At 64.7% G+C, this 19,079-nt stretch overlaps 1 protein-coding gene across 1 annotated transcript in view; it reads right to left on the bottom strand.

Moving 5' to 3' along the window:
- Nucleotides 1-323: 323 nt before the first annotated feature.
- MUC5B (mucin 5B, oligomeric mucus/gel-forming) overlaps nt 324-19,079 on the bottom strand; it is a 30,913-nt gene continuing 12,157 nt past the window's right edge. The window contains 25 exon segments of the mRNA XM_049096299.1: nt 324-1,115; nt 1,533-1,641; nt 1,827-1,872; nt 2,140-2,262; nt 2,368-2,454; nt 2,636-2,752; nt 3,247-3,284; nt 3,377-3,481; nt 3,737-3,917; nt 4,177-4,208; nt 4,515-4,615; nt 4,803-4,872; nt 4,941-5,119; nt 5,200-5,425; nt 5,512-5,698; nt 5,965-6,221; nt 6,896-7,067; nt 7,328-7,749; nt 7,902-16,475; nt 16,679-16,876; nt 16,965-17,008; nt 17,088-17,232; nt 17,331-17,459; nt 17,681-17,837; nt 18,473-18,712. Coding sequence (XP_048952256.1) covers nt 911-1,115; nt 1,533-1,641; nt 1,827-1,872; nt 2,140-2,262; nt 2,368-2,454; nt 2,636-2,752; nt 3,247-3,284; nt 3,377-3,481; nt 3,737-3,917; nt 4,177-4,208; nt 4,515-4,615; nt 4,803-4,872; nt 4,941-5,119; nt 5,200-5,425; nt 5,512-5,698; nt 5,965-6,221; nt 6,896-7,067; nt 7,328-7,749; nt 7,902-16,475; nt 16,679-16,876; nt 16,965-17,008; nt 17,088-17,232; nt 17,331-17,459; nt 17,681-17,837; nt 18,473-18,712 — 12,144 coding nt within the window. The 3' untranslated portion in view covers nt 324-910.

Raw genomic sequence — 19,079 nt, 5'->3', positions numbered from 1 at the left:
ACACGCCTGGGCTGTATCTATGCCTCCAGTGGGTTTCCAGTCTTTCCACATCAGGGAACTGGCTTCCTTACAAGTCTTGAAACAATGGAGAGGGTCATTTCTGAGCTCTTGGCTCACCTCTGGCCCCAGCCAGTGCCCCACAGCCTGAGACCGACCCTGAGGGCCTCTGTGCCTCTTGGCCCACCTGCCCCTCCCAGTGGATCCAGCATGAGCCCTGCGGGTGCTCTATAGCCTGAAGGGCCCTGGGCAGCCTGGCCCATGGAGGAGTGAGAGAGGGGAAGCCCAGGGACGCAGTGGGCAGAACAGACACCAGGACCAAGAAGTGTACACAATGCTCAGCGTTTATTTGCAAGGTTGGGACAGGGTGGGCAGACGGCTTGCTGTGGAGCACCGACCCCTCCCTGCCCTGCCTCTCGGCCACCGTCGCCCCAGGCCCAGTTTCAGACGTGGGCAGGCAGCCACCCTGCCTGACGCCACTCGCTGGATGGGCCTTGGCCCGCATCCTGCTGCAGGAGGCGGCTGGCAGGAATCTGCTCCACGGGGCTCTGAGGACAGTGGGGGACAACATGGCAGCTCCTGGGCAGTGTGCTACGGGGCATCCCTCTGACACTAAGAAGGGGGGTGAGTCCATGCAGAGCGAGCACTTGTCTCAGATGAGGGGTAGGGCTTGATGGCCAGGCAAGTGGCCAAGGTGTGTTCCGAGGGCTAGGGCCCCTCCCAGAGCCCTCCTCAGGTAGGTCCTCAATGTGTCATGAACTTCCAGGTTGACCCTCCAAGGCACAGGTTCCACGAGGGCACAGGTGGCCAGTGTGCCTGGGCTCCTGCAGCGGGCTGGCTGAGCTTTCCGTGGTTGGGTGGGGTGGGGGCCTGGTGGGACGGGGTCAGAATGGCAACGCACAGTGGTGGGCCCCTAGACTGGGAAGACGGGAGTGCTGTCCTCGGGAGCCTTGGGTGAGGGGCCGCAGGACGGGGTGCAGCTGCACTTGTCCACGTGGGTGTAGGTGTGCTGGATAGCTGTCCCATCGGGACACTGCATGGTCACCACCTCCTCGTGAACCACTGTCTCCTGGCAGCAGGTGCACTGATGCTCCATAGCCTGGGCCTCCATGGAGTACCTGCAGACACATGGCCGCCCTCAGGACCTGCCTGGTCCAGCCCCAGCCACTGGGCTCCTGCTGTCCCTAGGGTCTGGGGTCGGGAGCCGAGTGCCCCACCCTCTGGTGGGCAGCCCAGACCTCATCCTCGGAGCACGAGGGTATCTCTGACCTGGCATGGGACAGTCCTCAGGGCCCCTAAACTCTGACCCACTCTCTCCAGGCCCCCTCTTGTCTTGGAACCAGCTCATGCATGGGACATGCTGACCTGGGCAGGACCATCCATCCCCCCCAGAACCTTCCCTGGGTCCTGAGCCGGCGGGCACCCTTCCTTCTGCTCTCTGGGCCCACCTGCTCACAGCTGGCCAAATCAGGGTGGTCTGGGCAGGCAGGGGCCTCTGGGGAGGGGCTCTGGGGAGGGGCTCGGGGCTCGCTCACTTGGACACTCCGGGGCATGAGCCCCCGCAGAACGTGACGTTGACTGGGGCATGGGTGGCGCAGCCCTGGTGTGTCAGGACCGTCGTGTTGACGCGGACTTGGCACTTGTCTGTGCGGACAGAGAGGCCGTGGAGGTGCGGGGGCAGCCGCTGGGGACCCCGACCTGGGCAGTGGCTGCACACCACCCTCCCGAAGCCCTGCTTAGGGTGGGTGCTGGGGCCGGGGGTAGCTTGGGGCAGAAATCAGCGGAGACAGACGCGAGAGGGGTAGAGCGGCAGGCTGGCCTCGACTTACCCACTTCCTCACAGGAGTAGCAGCAGCCTATTTTCCTGAGGATGCCCTGAAGGGGGAGGCAGAGACAGGGGGCGGGCTGGGGGCGGGGCGAGGCCTCTTGGGGGCGAGCCTCTGGGGCGGTGGGCGTGGCCTCTGAGGCAATGGGGAGGGCCTAGGTGGGCGGGGCCTCCCGGGGCGGGGCCTCTGAGGGCGGGGACCTGAATGGGGGGAGGGTGGGGTCTCCTGGGGGGGGGCCTCAGGGCTGGGGGCGTGGGTGGGGTGGGGCCTCTCGGGGCGGGGCCTGTGCGGGAGGGCAGCAGAGCACAGCACACACCTCACAGCTGGACACCACCGGGCAGGGCGTGGGCCTCTGAGTGAGCACGTGGAGCCCATTCTGGACCTCGCAGCGGTACTCCGTGCAGTTGTCCAGGAGGGGGTTGACCCAGGTTTCATTGGGCTGCAATGCAATGGGGAGGGTGGAGGCCCGTGGGGAATTATGTGAGCTGAGTGGGTCAAGGGAAGGGTCACCCAGCTGGGGGGCAGAGACCAATTCCGCTCTTACCTGGATCAGCCAGCCATCAGAAGTGGGACAGGCTGTCTGCACGCACTCCCCACAGCACTGTCCGGCCACCTTCCGGTGCTCGTAGCCCTGAGGATCAGGGGTGGTTACGTGGTCACCCCCAGTCCTCCTGCCCTCCCATCCATACCCTCAGGGCCCAGCGACCTCCTTGGAAGCCCCTGACTCTGGGAGGCCATTTCCCTGCCCAGGGCCGCTGCCAGGTGGGCACCACCGGGTGGGGGGCGGGCTGGGAATGCCCTGGAGGGTTTACCTGGCGGCAGGTGGTATTACAGGTGTTCTCTTCACACTGCACAATTGGACCCCGGGTGTCCATGGACAGGCAGGTGCATGTGTGGCAGGGAGTGACCGATGGGAAGGTGGCACCAACCTGCAGTGGATGGGATGAGAAGAGGTGACATTGAGGACACTAGGGGGCTGCAGGCCCAGGACACCTCCCTGTGGCTAGGACAAAGGGAGCCCAGAGACATGGGTTCTTTCTTCTCCAGATAGATCATGCAGATGCCCCCTGGCTGAGCACAGACCAGAGCAGACGCAGGACCCCAGGCCAGCTGGAGGGGCTGGGGGGGCCCAGTCTCACCCCAACACTCGTGCTGTGAGGAAGCTCCTGGGACACCTCTCAGAGGCAGCCAACAGCTCCCCCAGGCACTCAACAGACAGGGCCACCCTTGTGTCCCCTCCCCTGTGTGCCCATGTGGCTCTAAAGGGCCCGGAGCCCCCATGCTTATCCAGTATCCTGCTGGAGGGTGCAGGGGGGGCTGGGCATGTTCAGATAAAGGGTGGAGGTCCCATGTGGATGTACAGAGCCTGGGGCCCAACCCTCTGCCACCATCCCACTCAGCCCTATGGCTGCCCAGCCCTTACCCCAAAGAAAGTGTGATTGTAGAAGCACAGCTGAGGTCCTAGAAGCAAAGAGATGGCTGAGCACCTGCCCAGCTGGTGGGGAGGAAGTGCTCTGACCACCCCCACACCCCGAGTCCCCAGCCCCACTCACGGCAGCTGAAGGTAGGGCAGCAGGCATCCTCCTTCTGGGTGCGGACCAGCTCCTCTGCTGGCCCACATGTGGGTGGGCTCTGGGTGCAGGTGGTCGTGTTGCAGACTGTGGGAGAGTCGGGGTGCTATCAGGGGTGCCCCTGCAGCTCCCCCATCTGGCTGTGCCAGCTCCCACTGGGAGGGAGTTTCCTGCAACAGTCATATTTTTCCCCTGGTGGTTGAGCCTCCGGGTTCCTACTGGGACCCCTTACCATACCAGGGCACACCAGAGGGGGGCCAGCCTTAGCCCAGCCCAGCCCCTGAGGCCCTCCCCAGCCCTACAGGCCTCCTCCCCTTCCGGCCGGGGATGCACCGGGCTCACCGCACAGCGTCTCCAGACAGCATGAGTTGTTGCCCAGAGGCCTGGTGATGGCCACGAAGCCAGCCCCACTGCACTGCGGGGGCGGGTCCTGGGCTTTGCACGGCAGCGGCGTGCACTGCACCGACATGGAGCCCGGGTGGCACATGCAGTCCTGGCAGTCGCTGACCCACCGCTCCCCAGGCTGAAACAGAGCAGTTTGGGTCCCTGGAGACTCCTGGACCTTGCCCTGGCCCCTCGGGCTGTGTCCAACATACTGACCCCTCAGGATGGCCAGGTCGGCCCCTCACCTCCTGCTTGAGCTGCTGTCTCTGGAGCAGCCCACATGACAGGGAGGTGCCTCACACTGGGGTACCCCACACCAGCCACCCACAGGGGCTGCCCGGGCACAAGGGGCACTCTGCTCAAGCCAGGGGGCAGGTAGCTGGGGGCAGAACACTCACGGATTTGGGAAATCCATCTGGTCCCACGCAGGCTGGAAGGGAAGAAAAATGGAGGTCACTGGGCATGCTGGGGTCCCAGGCCCAGAGAGCAGAGACCACAGGCCCTGGGATGTGTCCTTGCAGGCCTGGCCGCCCCCACCCCTGGCCAGGGCCTCTTCTTCCTGTTGGGGTCAAGGCCCTGGAGAACCCAGGGTCATGGCCACACGGCACCCCCGGGGTGGACACTGGGCTGGGAGTGTGAGCCCCCAAGAGGGGTGGTCCTAGGCTGCAGCCTTCCCACCCCAGGCCCTCCGCCTCATGCTCTGCAGCTCCGGACAGGGCCGCGGTGGCTGGCTTACCGCACTCGCGCACACAGACGTTTGTGTGCTTGTTGAAGAGGGTGTGTCCGTCAGGGCAGAAGCAGCCCTCTGCTAGCCCCCTGCCTGCTCCGCTCTGGCTCCTGCAAGGCGAGGAGGGTGTTCTTGGGACCCTCGATCCATAGACGTGGCCGTCCAAAGGGGAAGGGCAGAGTGCTGGGGTTGACCAGCTGCCCCAGGCCCAGAGTCAGGGGTCAGAGGCCAGGGTGGGGGGAGTGGAGCCCCTGAGATCTGAGGCTGGGGATCCCAGACCCTCCAGGCAGGCTTTACCTGAGGTCACAGGACGCAGGCTGTGCGGGGCCGCACGGCTGGTACACCTTGTCAGGCGGGCAGGTGAAATCTGGAGACACAGAGACAGGAGTCAGGTGGGCCAAGGAGGCTGGAGCCCCCGGGGCCACCCTGACTCACTGCACAGCCCGTCGGTGGCGTTCCTCCAGCTGCTGCACACGCCCCGGGCACGGCAGAGGGCTGCGTAGGCCTCTAGGCTCTGGCACAGCACCTGGGGCCGGTCGGGTTGGCAGCTGTCGCTGACACAGGAGCTGACGAATGGGCCGGGTGGGATGAGGTCATGGCACTCTTCGAAGACCCTGCGGGTGGGGGCGGTCAGAGGCTGGGGCCGAGGGTGGGTTGCTGCCCCAGAACTGCCAAACCCACGGGAGGGACTCACGGGCTCAGTATCAGTTCGCAGAGGGGCGCTGGGGGGCACGGGGTGGAGGTGGGCGTGGTGGGTGCTGAGGGCAGGGTGCCTGCCGTCGGGGGTGGGCTGGTGGGTGCCCAGCAGTCCTCCCTGCCGCTCTCGGGGACCATCCAGCTGAGGGCCATGTGCTGGCAACTGGGGGCCATGGTGCCGTCTGGCTGGCGACAGTCATCATTCTGGTTGTTGGTGCAGGTGCCTGGGGAGGCAGGGTGGCAGGGTCAGGCTGTGCAGGGTTCCCTGTGGAGAGCAGCTGGGGCCCGGGTGTCCCTGGCACCCACTCACCGCACTGGCCCTCGGTGTTGTGGCTGAAGTGGCTGTAGGACAGTCGGATCTGGAAGAGGTGCCCGTCGAAGGTGATGTTCACGCCAATGGCAGGAATGTCGATGCCCATGGTGGTGGTCCCTGTCACAGACACACTCATGCCGTTCTTGCTGAAGCCGGAGCTCACTTGTATTTGGTCGAACAGGATCTGAGGATGTGCCGTGGGTGTTCATGACAGTGTGGTGGGGCAGCAGGGCCCACCTTTGGGGCTCTGCCTCCCAGGTGCTGGGGTCCCAGATCCTCGGCACCCCTTCCCCAAAGCGCAGATGCTCCCCTTGAGGCCTGGGGCCCTGGTTGGGCATGTTTGGATCCCTGAGTCATCCCTGTGTGCCCTTTACTCTGCCCAAGACCCCTTCGGGAGCCGACTTCCAGGCCTGCAGGCCTTCCCTGGTGATGCGGGACAGGGCCACTCACCAGGCTCTGCTCCTGCCCGCTGGCGTCGATGCTGATGGTGAGGATGACCTCTGTGGACTTGTAGTGGATGCTGAGGGCACGGGGACAGTGGGCGGTGGCTGCGGAGGCCCTGCAGTAGTAGTTGTTCATGTAGATGCTGAGGTTTCCATGCCGTGGGTGGATCTCCTTCATGAGCACATGGGTGCAGTTGTCCAGAAAGGAGTAGGAGGTGCCGTCGAAGGTGGTGTAGTGAGAGTCCCCCCAGCCTCTGCAGGAGCCTGCGGGACATGAACAGTCCCCTCACCCAGTGTCACCCCAACCTCAGGGGAGCCACTCAGCTGCCCTGGGCCCCGGGTGCCTTTTCACATCAGGGATGTAGTGGGTTGCCTGGGGGCCCAGAGGCATGTCCACCCTGAGAACATGGCCTCATCTGGGAAACGGTCTCTTGTCTGTAACTGAGTAAAGGACCTCAGGATGATGCCGTCCTGGGCTACCCAATGACAAGTATCCTTGCAAGAGAGAGAGGAGCTGCCACAGAACACAAGGCCATGGCTGGAAGCTTGTGGCCACTATCCCAGGGACACCTGGAGCCCCCAAAGCTGAAAAGGTAGGAAGGGCCCTCCCTCCTGATGTTCTGACCCAGCCTGTGGTCCTTGCTTCCTCCTGGAACCGATGCCCAGCCATCCGGGGGCCAGGCCAGAAACGCTCCCAGCAGTAGCTCCAGGAGGAACACTCAGGAATCCCTGGGCTCCCATCTCCACTCCGACCCCTTGACCCAGGTCCCCCTCCCAGTGGCAGAGGCAGACGCGTGGGTGGGCTTGGCAGACCCAGGCCTTCCCCCTTCTGTGGTGGCCTGTCGCCAGCTCTGGCTGGCTCTGTGTGCCACAGCTCTGGCTCCCAGTGCACTCCCAATGCCCCTCTGCCCACAGCAGCCACCCTCACCCCGGCTTACACTCGCACTCGAAGTAGAAGTCACAGGGATCATTCTCTGACCACACTTTGACCGGTTGGTGCCCGTTCACACAGTGGATGCTGGGCACTGGTTTGCGCCCCAGGAGGATCACATGGTTGTAGCCTTCACACCGTGCCCTGGTGCAGTCTGACAGGGTCCAGGACTCGTTTACCTGGGAGAGAGCGGGCCTGGTGCTCACCGGCTGGGATCATGAGACGTGTCCCATGGCCCTGCCACATCCTGAGGTTCCTCACGCATGCATGGGGCAGAGCGGCCCGGCGACCTGGCCACCCCAGATGCCGTCCCAGCCCCAACCCCATGTGCCTTCCTCCAGCAGGAGCTACCTGTGCAGGGGTCATGGGGGCAGGGCTGGGCCCAGTGGGATCCCCAACCAACCACACTGCAGAAGTGGGCAGGGGGCAGAGGATGTACCTGTCGGGGAGGGACAATGAGGTCGCAAACCGGGGCTGGGGAGATTGGGGACGTAGAGGCCGAGGACTCCGGGGACCTAGAGGCCGAGGACTCCGGGGGCATAGAGACTGAGGACTCCGGGGGCGTAGAGACTGAAGACTCCGGGGGCATAGAGGCTGAGGACTCCGGGGGCGTAGAGACCGAGGACTCCGGGGGCGTAGAGACCGAGGACTCAGGGGGTGTAGAGACTGAGGACTCCGGAGGTGTAGAGACTGAAGACTCCGGGGGCGTAGAGACCGAGGACTCCGGGGGCGTAGAGACTGAAGACTCCGGGGGCGAGGTGGTGGGGCAGGTGCCCTGGAAGCGGTCAATGTCACAGTGCTGGTTGCAGATGGCGTAGAAGTGGCAGCCTGCTCTGTCCGTCTTGTTGTAGACGACGTCCCCTGTGAGGAATCACCAAGGTGGACACGGCAGGGTCAGCTCAGGGGAGGGCGTGAGGTGGGGCACACCTGCTGACCAGCAGGAAGCCCAGGACACAGCCACCAGACCCAGGAATGGAGCACAGTGGCCAGGATATGCCGGGCTCTGCACTCACCAGGGGAGAAGAGCTGCCCAAACGCCTGGCAGAGGCAGCCAGTGGTGAAGTGGGAGCTGGGGGATGAGGCGGGCCTCGGGGTAGTGAGCACGGCGGAGGATACTGTGGACACAGTAACTGGCGGCAAGATGTGGGTGGTCTCCGGGGACAGGGAGGAGGCCGTGGAGAGGCGCACGGTGCTCCACGGAGAGCTGGTGGCCTCAGGCGTGGGGGGCGACAGGGAGGCTCTGGTGCTGGCTCCTGAGCTGGAGGTGGCCTGTGCTGTGCTGGGCAGCGTGCTGGGCCGTCCCAGTGAGGTCCCGGGGTGCCAGGTTGGGGACTCACTGCTGCGGGGGTGGCCTGTGGAGGCCGTGGAGGTGTGGAATATGGGCACGGAGGAGAAGACAGTGGTGGCCCTCGGGGTGGGCGTCACTGGCGTGCGGGGGGTCTGTGGTGCCGAAGAGGAGGCCGTGGAGGTGGTGGCAGTGGGGCAGTGGCCATTGTCCTCACAGCACAGCAGGCGCACGTGGTAGTTGTGGCAGTAGCGCAGCGGCCCCGGCTGCTCCCGGTTGCGGCACACCAGCCCGAAGCTCACGTTGCACCGGACCACCTGCCCCAGGTCCTCCAGACGCGTGTCCGGCGCCTTCTCTGATCGGCACTGGATGTCCTGGGGGTGCTGGCAGAAGCTGAGGCCCGCTGAGCGGAAGACCGAGAAGGTCTCGAAGTCCCCGCCGTCCAGGCCTGGCACGGGGTAGTCCTCATCGAACCAGTCTGTCCACGTGCACCGTGGGCTGCAGCCCGTGGAGGACGACGTGGCCAAGGTGTGCGTGCTGGGGCTGGGCTGTGGGGACCTGGAGACCGACGTGGTCCCGAAGGTGGGTGTGCTGGGCGGGGACTTGGAGGAGATCCACCTGCTGGAGGTCACCACAGGGCCCGAGGTGGGGGCACTGGGTGAGGTGGGCTTGGTGATTGTGGTGGGCAACCTCGGGGAGGCAGACGGACTGAGGCTGGAGACCCTCTCTGTGGTCCTGGCAGGGGTAGGAAGGGTCTGTGTGGTGGATTCCGAGACTCTCTGGGAGGTCCCAGGGGAAGAGGGGCCTGTCTGGGTGGTGGACGTGGTGACCCCCTGAGAGGTCCCTGGAGAAGAGGGGCCTGTCTGGGTGGTGGACGCAGTGACCTTCTGGGAGGTCCCTGGGGAAGAGGGGACTGTCTGTGTCGTGGACACAGTGACCTTCTCGGTTGTCCCTGAAGAAGAGGGGCTTGTCTGGGTGGTGGACACAGTGATCCCCTGGGAGGTCACTGGGGAAGAGGGGCCTGTCTGGGTGGTGGATGCAGTGAGCCTCTGGGAGGTACCAGGGGAAGAGGGACCTGTCTGGATGGTGGACACAGTGGCCTTCTCAGTTGTCCCAGGGGAAGAGGGGCCTGTCTGGGTGGTGGATGCAGTGAGCCTCTGGGAGGTCCCAGGGGAAGAGGGGACTGTCTGGGTGGTAGATATAAGGACCCGTTTGGTTATCTGTGGGGAAGAGGGGCCTGTCTGTGTGGTCGACACAGTGATCCCCTGGGAGGTCCCTGTGGAAGAGGGGCCTGTCTGGATGGTGGACACAGTGGCCTTCTCGGTTGTCCCAGGGGAAGAGGGGCCTGTCTGGGTGGTGGACGTAGTGAACCTCTTGGAGGTCCCTGGGGAAGAGGGGCCTGTCTGAATGGTAGACTCAGTGACCCCATGGGTGGTTCCTGGGGAAGAGGGGCCTCTCTGGGTGGTAGATATAAGGACCCTTTTGGTTATCTGTGGGGAAGAGGGGCCTGTCTGGATGGTGGATGCAGTGAGCCTCTGGGAGGTCCCAGGGGAAGAGGGGCCTGTCTGGATGGTGGACACAGTGACCCCCTGGGAGGTCCCTGGGGAAGAGGGGCCTGTCTGGGTGGTGGATGCAGTGAGCCTCTGGGAGGTCCCAGAGGAAGAGGGGCCTGTCTGGATGGTGGACACAGTGACCCCCTGGGAGGTCCCTGGGGAAGAGGGTCCTGTCTGGATGGTGGACACAGTGGCCTTCTTGGTTGTCCCAGGGGAAGAGGGGCCTGTCTGGGTGGTGGATGTAGTGAACCTCTTGGACGTCCCTGGGGAAGAGGGGCCTGTCTGAATGGTAGGCTCAGTGACCCCATGGGTGGTTCCTGGGGAAGAGGGGCCTGTCTGGGTGGTAGATATAAGGACCCTTTTGGTTATCTGTGGGGAAGAGGGGCCTGTCTGGATGGTGGATGTAGTGACCCCCTGGGAGGTCCCTGGGGAAGAGGGGCCTGTCTGGGTGGTGGACACAGTGACCCCCTGGGAAGTCCCTGTGGAAGAGGGGCCTGTCTGGATGGTGGACACAGTGGCCTTCTCAGTTGTCCCAGGGGAAGAGGGGCCTGTCTGGGTGGTGGACGTAGTGAACCTCTTGGACGTCCCTGGGGAAGAGGGGCCTGTCTGAATGGTAGGCTCAGTGACCCCATGGGTGGTTCCTGGGGAAGAGGGGCCTGTCTGGGTGGTAGATATAAGGACCCTTTTGGTTATCTGTGGGGAAGAGGGGCCTGTCTGGGTGGTGGATGCAGGTACCCTCTGGGAGGTTCCTGGGGAAGAGGGGCCTGTCTGGGTGGTGGATGCAGTGATCTTCTGAGAGGTCCCTGGGGAAGAGGGGCTTGTCTCGATGGTAGACACAAGGACCCTTTTGGTTATCCCTGAGGAAGAGGGCCCTGTCTGGATGGTAGACACAGTGACCTCATGGGTGGTTCCTGGGGAAGAAGGGCCTGTCTGGGTGGTGGATGCAGTGACCTTCTCGGTTATCCCTGGTGAAGAGGGGACTGTCTGGATGGTGGACACAGTGACCTTCTTGGTTGTCCCTGGAGAAGAGGGGCTTGTCTGGGTTGTGGACACAGTGATCCCCTCAGTGGTCCCAAAGGAGGAAGGAAAGGTCTGGGTAGTGGACGTAGGGACCCTCTGGGTGGTCCTGGGGGAGGAAGGGAGGGTGGCCGTGGTCTGTGGCGTGGTAACCCCCGGTGAGCTTTGACCTGTGCTGCTGGTTGTACTGAAGACTTTAGGGGACGTCGAGGGTGCTGTGGAGGTGGTGGTGGCAGTGGGGCAGTGGCCATTGTCCTCACAGCACAGCAGGCGCACGTGGTAGTTGTGGCAGTAGCGCAGCGGCCCCGGCTGCTCCCGGTTGCGGCACACCAGCCCGAAGCTCACGTTGCACCGGACCACCTGCCCCAGGTCCTCCAGACGCGTGTCCGGCGCCTTCTCTGATCGGCACTGGATGTCCTGGGGGTGCTGGCAGAAGCTGAGGCCCGCTGAGCGGAAGACCGAGAAGGTCTCGAAGTCCCCGCCGTCCAGGCCTGGCACGGGGTAGTCCTCATCGAACCAGTCTGTCCACGTGCACCGTGGGCTGCAGCCCGTGGAGGACGACGTGGCCAAGGTGTGCGTGCTGGGGCTGGGCTGTGGGGACCTGGAGACCGACGTGGTCCCGAAGGTGGGTGTGCTGGGCGGGGACTTGGAGGAGATCCACCTGCTGGAGGTCACCACAGGGCCCGAGGTGGGGGCACTGGGTGAGGTGGGCTTGGTGATTGTGGTGGGCAACCTCGGGGAGGCAGACGGACTGAGGCTGGAGACCCTCTCTGTGGTCCTGGCAGGGGTAGGAAGGGTCTGTGTGGTGGATTCCGAGACTCTCTGGGAGGTCCCAGGGGAAGAGGGGCCTGTCTGGGTGGTGGACGTGGTGACCCCCTGAGAGGTCCCTGGAGAAGAGGGGCCTGTCTGGGTGGTGGACGCAGTGACCTTCTGGGAGGTCCCTGGGGAAGAGGGGACTGTCTGTGTCGTGGACACAGTGACCTTCTCGGTTGTCCCTGAAGAAGAGGGGCTTGTCTGGGTGGTGGACACAAGGACCCTCTTGGTTATCCTGGTGGAAGAGGTGCCTGTCTGGGTGGTGGACACAGTGACCCCCTGGGTGGTCTCTGGGGAAGAGGGGACTGTCTGGATGGTGGACACAGTGGCCTTCTCGGTTGTCACTGGGGGAGAGGGGACTGTCTGGGTGGTTGATGCAGCGATCCTCTGGGAGGTCCCTGGGGAAGAGGGGCCTGTTTCGGTGGTAGATATAAGCACCCTTTTGGTTATCTGTGGGGAAGAGGGGCCTGTCTGGGTGGTGGACACAGTGACCCCCTGGGTACTCCTTGGGGAAGCAGAGCCTGTCTGCGTGGTGGACGCAGAGACCTTCTGGGAGGTCCCTGGGGAAGAGGGACCTGTCTGAATGGTAGAAACAAGGACCTTCTTGGTTATCCCTGGAGAAGAGGGGCCTGTCTGGGTGGTGGACACAGTGACCTCCTGGGTGGTCCCTGGGGAAGAGGGGACTGTCTGTGTGGTGGACACAGTGACCTTCTCGGTTGTCCCTGAAGAAGAGGGGCCTGTCTGGGTCGTGGACGTAGTGACCCCCTGGGAGGTCCTTAGGGAAGAGGGGCTTGTCTGAGTTGTGGACACAAGGACCCTCTTGGTTATCCCAGTGGAAGAGGCGGCTGTCTGGGTGGTGGATGCAGTGACCCCCTGGGTGGTCTCTGGGGAAGAGGGGACTGTCTGGATGGTGGACACAGTGACCTTCTTGGTTGTCCCTGGAGAAGAGGGGCCTGTCTGGGTCGTGGACACAGTGATCCCCTCAGTGGTCCCAAAGGAAGAAGGAAAGGTCTGGGTAGTGGACGTAGGGACCCTCTGGGTGGTCCTGGGGGAGGAAGGGAGGGTGGCCGTGGTCTGTGGCGTGGTAACCCTCGGTGAGCTTTGACCTGTGCTGCTGGTTGTACTGAAGACTTTAGGGGACGTCAAGGGTGCTGTGGAGGTGGTGGTGGCAGTGGGGCAGTGGCCATTGTCCTCACAGCACAGCAGGCGCACGTGGTAGTTGTGGCAGTAGCGCAGCGGCCCCGGCTGCTCCCGGTTGCGGCACACCAGCCCGAAGCTCACGTTGCACCGGACCACCTGCCCCAGGTCCTCCAGACGCGTGTCCGGCGCCTTCTCTGATCGGCACTGGATGTCCTGGGGGTGCTGGCAGAAGCTGAGGCCCGCTGAGCGGAAGACCGAGAAGGTCTCGAAGTCCCCGCCGTCCAGGCCTGGCGTGGGGTAGTCCTCATCGAACCAGTCTGTCCACGTGCACCGTGGGCTGCAGCCCGTGGAGGACGATGTGGCCAAGGTGTGCGTGCTGGGGCTGGGCTGTGGGGACCTGGAGACCGACGTGGTCCCGAAGGTGGGTGTGCTGGGCGGGGACTTGGAGGAGATCCACCTGCTGGAGGTCACCACAGGGCCCGAGGTGGGGGCACTGGGTGAGGTGGGCTTGGTGATTGTGGTGGGCAACCTCGGGGAGGCAGACGGACTGAGGCTGGAGACCCTCTCTGTGGTCCTGGCAGGGGTAGGAAGGGTCTGTGTGGTGGATTCCGAGACTCTCTGGGAGGTCCCAGGGGAAGAGGGGCCTATCTGGGTGGTGGACACAGTGAGTCTGTGGGAGGTCGCAGGGGAAGAGGGGCCTGTCTGGGTGGTGGATGCAGTGACCCCCTGGGAGGTCCCTGGGGAAGAGGGACCTGTCTGGGTGGTGGATGTGGTGACCCCCTGGGAGGTCACTGCGGAAGACGGGCCTATCTGGGTGGTGGACGCAGTGAGTCTCTGGGAGGTCGCAGGGGAAGAGGGGCCTGTCTGGGTGGTGGATGTGGTGACCCCCTGGGAGGTCACTGCAGAAGAGGGGCCTGTCTGGATGGTGGATGCAGTGACCCCCTGGGAGGTCCCTGGGGAAGAGGGACCTGTCTGGGTGGTGGATGCAGTGACCCTCTGGGATGTCTGGGGGGAAGAGGAGCCTATCTGGGTGGTAGACACAGTGACCCCCTCAGTGGTCCCAAAGGAAGAAAGAAAGGTCTGTGTGGTGGAGGTAGGGACCCTCTGGGTGGTCCTGGGGGAGGAAGGGAGGGTGGCCGTGGATTTCAGCCCAGTAACCTCTGGTGATCTTTGGCTTGTGCTGGTGCTGATGCTGGTGCTGATGCTGGTGCTGATGCTGGTGCTGGTGGTGGTAGGCTGGGGTCTGGGTGAGCTGACGCAGTTGCTGTCCTCCTCACAGCAGAGCACGCGGATGTGGTAGTTGAGGCAGGGCCGGCCCCCCCTCTGCCGGTTGTTTCTGCAGATGAGCCCATAGCTCACGTCACAGTACACCACCTGGTCCAGCTCCTCTAGGGGTGTGTCTGGGTAGAGCACTGCCTGGCACTCGATGGCCTCGGGCTCCTCACAGAGCTGGCCCCCGGCATCCTGGATGTGGTAGTAGGTTTCAATGTCACCCCCGTAGCGACCGGGCAGGGGCTGGTCACTGTCCATCCATTTGGTCCAGTGGCAGGTGGGCTGGCAGGTGGAGGTGGCCACAGTGCGGCCAGTGCTGGGGGCCATAGGACTGGGGGTCATTGGAGGTTGGACAGTGGTGCTGGTGGCCAGCGTGGGGGTCAGACCTGGGCTGGTGCCCCGCGGGCTCACCACGGTGGTGGCCAGGGTGCTGGCACAGTGGCTGTAGTCCTCACAACAGAGCACTCGGATTTTGTAGTTGAGGCACATCTTGAGCCAGTCGTCCTGGTCCTGATTGCGGCAAACCAGGCCCTCCGGCAGCCCACAGTGCACCACCTGGCCCACCATCTCCAAGGTGTTGTCAGGCAGGGTCACTGCACGACACTGCAGGTCAAGTGGGTGCTTGCAGATGGCTTTGCCGTCTGCCCGGATGTTGGTGTAGGTCTCAAATTCCCCACCAGACACCCCTGGCGTTGGGTAGCTCTCATCTATCCAGTCCGTCCAGGCACAGCGGGGTTCACAGGCTGTGGACCTGGCCCCTGGGGACGTGGGGCTCTGGGTGTGGCTGGAAGTGACAAGTAGGGAGGTCTGGGTCTTGCCTGTGGGTGCTGTGGCCCTGGAGGTGCCCGCGGAGAGACGTATGGTGGTGCTCCATGGAGAGCTGGTGGCCTGAATTGTGGGGGGCGATGGGGAGGCTCTGGTGCTGGAGGTGGCCTGTGCTGTGCCGGGCAGCGTGGTGGGCTGTCCAGGCGAGGTCTTGGGGTGCCAGGTTGGGGACTCACTGCTGCGGGGGCTGCCTGTGGAGACCCGGGTGATGGGCACGGAGGGGAAGATAGTGGTGGCCATCGTGGAGGGGGTCACCAGGGTGCGGGTGGTCTGCGGGGCTGGCGAGGAGGCTGTGGAGGTGGCCTCAGGGGAGGAGGCATGGGTCTGAATGGACAGTGTGGTCGAGGCGGTGCTGGGGACAGCCGTGCTGGGGCAGTGCGGGGACGGGTGGCAGCAGAGCACTCGGACATTGTAGTTGAAGCACATGTTGAAGGGCCCCTTCTGGTCCTGGTTCCTGCAGATCAGCCCCATGTGCAGGCTGCAGGTGAGCACCTGTCCAATCTGGTCGATGCTGACCTCGGGGTAGTTCTCTGCCCGGCACTGGATGCGCTGGGGCTCCTGGCACAGCGTGCCCCCAGCAATCCTGATGTTCTCAAAGGTCTCCATGTCCCCACCCTCGACCCCTGAGGTTGGAAAGTCCACATCAAACCAGTCTGTCCACTCGCACTGGGGCTGACAGCTGGTCGTGCCCTGGCTGCTGGTGGCCTCGGTGGTGGCCGTCACCAGGGTTTCCAGGGATGTCTTTGCTCTTGTCGTGTGCATCTCAGTGTGTGAGGTGGATGGGGGGCCAGTGGAGACAGTGCCTGTCGTGGGAGTCACAAGGATCTGTGTGGTCCGTGACACTGGGGTGGGTCCACTGGAGGGGCCTCCCATGGTTCTCAGCGGTGGTGTCTGTGTCAGTGGCTGGGACGTGGGCTGCTCGCAGTGGTCATGGCTACAGCAGAACACGCGGATCCTGTAGTTGTAGCACATCTTGAAGAGGCCCACCTGCTCCTGGTTCCTGCACACCAGGCCGAAGCTGACGTCACAGTGCACGCGCTGGCCCAGCGACTCGGGGCTCCTGCCGGGGAAGTTCTCGGCCTGGCACTCGATGTCCTGAGGCTGCTCGCACACGGCCCCTCCTGCGCTCCGGATCCTGTCGTAGGACTCGACGTCCCCGCCGGCCTCCTCGGACTTGGGGTAGTCCTCATCGAACCACTCCGTCCACTGGCACCGGGGCTGACAGGAGGTGGTCGCCAAGGTTGCGGAGCTGCTCGGCGCCCAGGTCCCTGTTGTGGTGGGCTCGGCAGGTGGGGTCTGCGTGCGGGGGGTGGGCAGGGACTCGGTCGGAGTCTGCAGGCTGGTGGTGCCGGGGGAGGTGCTGCAGGGCACGTAGTCACAGCAGAGGACCCGCACCTCGTAGTTGTGGCAGAGTGGGGGGCTCTGCTCAGCATTGAGGCACGTCAGCCCCTGGGCCATGTCACACTCCACCTTCTGGCCCAGCTGCTGAAGTGGGGTGTCAGGGAGCCCCTGTGCCCGGCACTCGATGCTCGCCGGGGCTGGGCAGACCTGGTGACCGCTCTGCCTCAGGTTCACGAACGTCTCAAAGTCTCCACCTGCCATGCCAGGCTCCGGGCGGCCGCTGTCGTACCAGTCAGACCAGAGGCAGAGCTCGCGCACACACACGGTGGGGGAGGTGGGGCCTGAGCCTGGGGTGGGGGGCAGGGACCGCCTCAGTCTCCTCTGCGCCCCTGCCGGCCATGCCCAGGAGCGGGGGCTGAGCGGGGCCGTCGGTTACCCCGGGACACCCACCCTGACCTCCCGCCCTGCCCAGACCATTGCCCGGGATCGGGGGTCGGGGGTCGGGAGACGGAGACAGAACCGGCAGCGTGTCCGCAAGGCTCACCTGTCGTGGAGAGCGGGGCCGCGGTGGTGGTGAAGGTGAAGGGAGTTGTGGAGGGTGTCCCGGGACATTCCATGGTCGTCCGAATTATCCTTCCTTCGTGTCCGCAGATGGCAATCAGGCAGGCACCCAGCCCGTCCGTGGTGTTGTAGATGACGTCCTCGTAGTGGTAGGTCTGGCCCTCATAGACGCACGTGCAGGCTGGGAGACGGGGAGGCACGGCCCTCACTCGGAGCCCCCGGCCCCCAGCGCCCAGCCCCTCCACCCGTGTGGGGCCCCTCAGCCTTACCTTCGAGGCTGTGCGTGCAGCGGAGGCCGCCGGCCGTGCATTCACTGGGGAGGAGGACAGGGGAGAGCTGAGGGCCCGCCCGGCCGGGCCGGCACCCACTCCCAGGCTCCCCCACCCACTCACCAGCTCTGGCAGTTCTCTGCCGCGGGGACCCTCGCGCCCACATCGTGGTAGTTCCCGTCCTCGTCGTAGCAGCCGCACTGGGCCACGCACTTCATCTGGTCCTCGCTGAAGAACGGCTCACTGGGTGGGCACCTGGGGTAGCAGCCTGGGCGGGCGCAGCGCACGGGGGAGACTCACCCTAGTGGCCACTGCTGGTGCTGCCGGGTGGCCGCCCCGCCGCCCGTGCCCCTCCCTGCCTCTCACCTTCCAGGCCCGGCAGGTCCATCTGGCAGTGCCCACTGGGGTTCCGGCAGGTCCTCATGCAGGGCGCCCCGCACGGCTGGTAGTGCCACTCGCACTGGCCCTCGCGGTTGTAATAGTCGCAGAACAAGGCTGAGCACAGAGGGGAGAGGCTGAGCGTGCACCCCTTCCTTCCCGCCCTGCCCTCAGAATGCGGGTCCCTCATGAGCCCTCCCATCCCGGCTGGTCCGTAGGCGCACAGATGCGGGGCACGCCCATGGGCCCCTGGGCGCCCGGGGTTGCGTGCTCACCATGTGTGGGTCAGGCCCTACCCCTGCCCCCGCCCTTCTTCCCCGTGGCAGGGCCCCACTCACGGCAGATGTCCGGGGTCCTCCAGGACACGCACACGCCCACGTCATGGCAGGCCTGGGCGTAGGCGGCCACGGCCGTGCAGAGACACTCACAGTCGCCCCCCAGGTCGCAGGCACACGCATCGCCCACACAGGCCTCGTAGTACTTGGTGGGGTCGACCTGGGGGGAGGGAGGAGTAGGGAGGGTCCACTCAGCAAGCGGTCAGGAGAGCGCAGGAGCTGGCTGCATGCGGCACCCCACCTCTGCTGTCTGAGACCCATGACTCCCACCCACCTGGGCACCGTCACCCGTGTCCCTCACCTCTGCTCTCATCACATCTGTGGTTACAGATGGCCCTCCCCACAGCCGTGTCGTGACCCTGCCTGTCTCCTTGGGGTGAGGGGGCAGCACCCCAACCACACTGCCTGGGAGCACCAGAGCCCAGAGCGGGTCTGCCATCAGACCGTTCCTCCTACACCGCCCGCACATGCCCGGCAAGTCCGGAATCGTGAGACTGCGCTTGTGAGTGGGCACTGGGGTCCATGTTGAAGTCACAGGAGGCCGGGGAATGAGGGCAGGACAGGGGGCTGATGCGGGGTCTGTGTGGCCCAGAGCCCCACTTCTGCGTCATTAAGGAGAGCCGTGGACCCCCGGGCAGTGCTCGTGGCACACCATTCAGACCTCCCACCTGGCAGGCACCCATGTCAAGTCTGAGCTCGGGGGCCCAGGCCAGGCCAGACCCAGTTCTGCCCAGGAGGGAAGGAGGCTCCCCAGCCCGCCAGCCCCCTAGGTCCGGCCCCCACTCCTCAGCCCACCTGAGAATGGCAGGCGGCGAACGTGGCGCTGTTGATGATGCTGCACTGCTTCTGGGACCAGGACTTGCGGTAGGGGTTGGCGGTGCAGGGGTCCCTGGGGGCCGGGGCGTCGGGGCAGGACGGGGAGAACTTCCAGCTGTTGCCAAACTCCAGGGCGCTGCCCACCACGGACTGGCTCCGCGTGGTGAAGTCATTGACACCTTTGTCGTCAAAGTTCCCGCACAGCCCGCAGACCCGGCCCTGCAGACGGGAGCAGGGGAGACACTGTGTGCGGGGCTGCAGGGGGCAGGCTGAGGGGGCAGCGCCTAGCCCATCCTGGGAGGGGCGACGACAGGCAGTGCCCTGTGAACTTGCAGGAGGACGGGGTCCCCGCACAGTAGGTCCCATGGCAAGCAGGGGAGTAGGCGGACAGGTGGACAGGTGGGCAGATGGGGCTGGGCAGGTGAGCAGGTGGGTAGGTGAGCAGCTGGGCAGGCAGACAGGTAGGTAGATGGGGGGCTGGAAAAATAGGCAGGTGGGTAGGCAGACAGGTGGGACAGGTGGGCAGACCAGGGGCTGCATGGATGGGTAGGTGGGCAGACAGGGGGCTGGACAGATGGGAAGGCAG

Source organism: Canis lupus, chromosome 18 (genome assembly GCF_003254725.2).
Source record: "Canis lupus dingo isolate Sandy chromosome 18, ASM325472v2, whole genome shotgun sequence".
Lineage (NCBI taxonomy): Eukaryota > Metazoa > Chordata > Mammalia > Carnivora > Canidae > Canis > Canis lupus.
The sequence above is the reverse complement of the archived record's forward strand: the minus strand, read 5'-3'. Positions and strand labels throughout refer to the sequence as shown.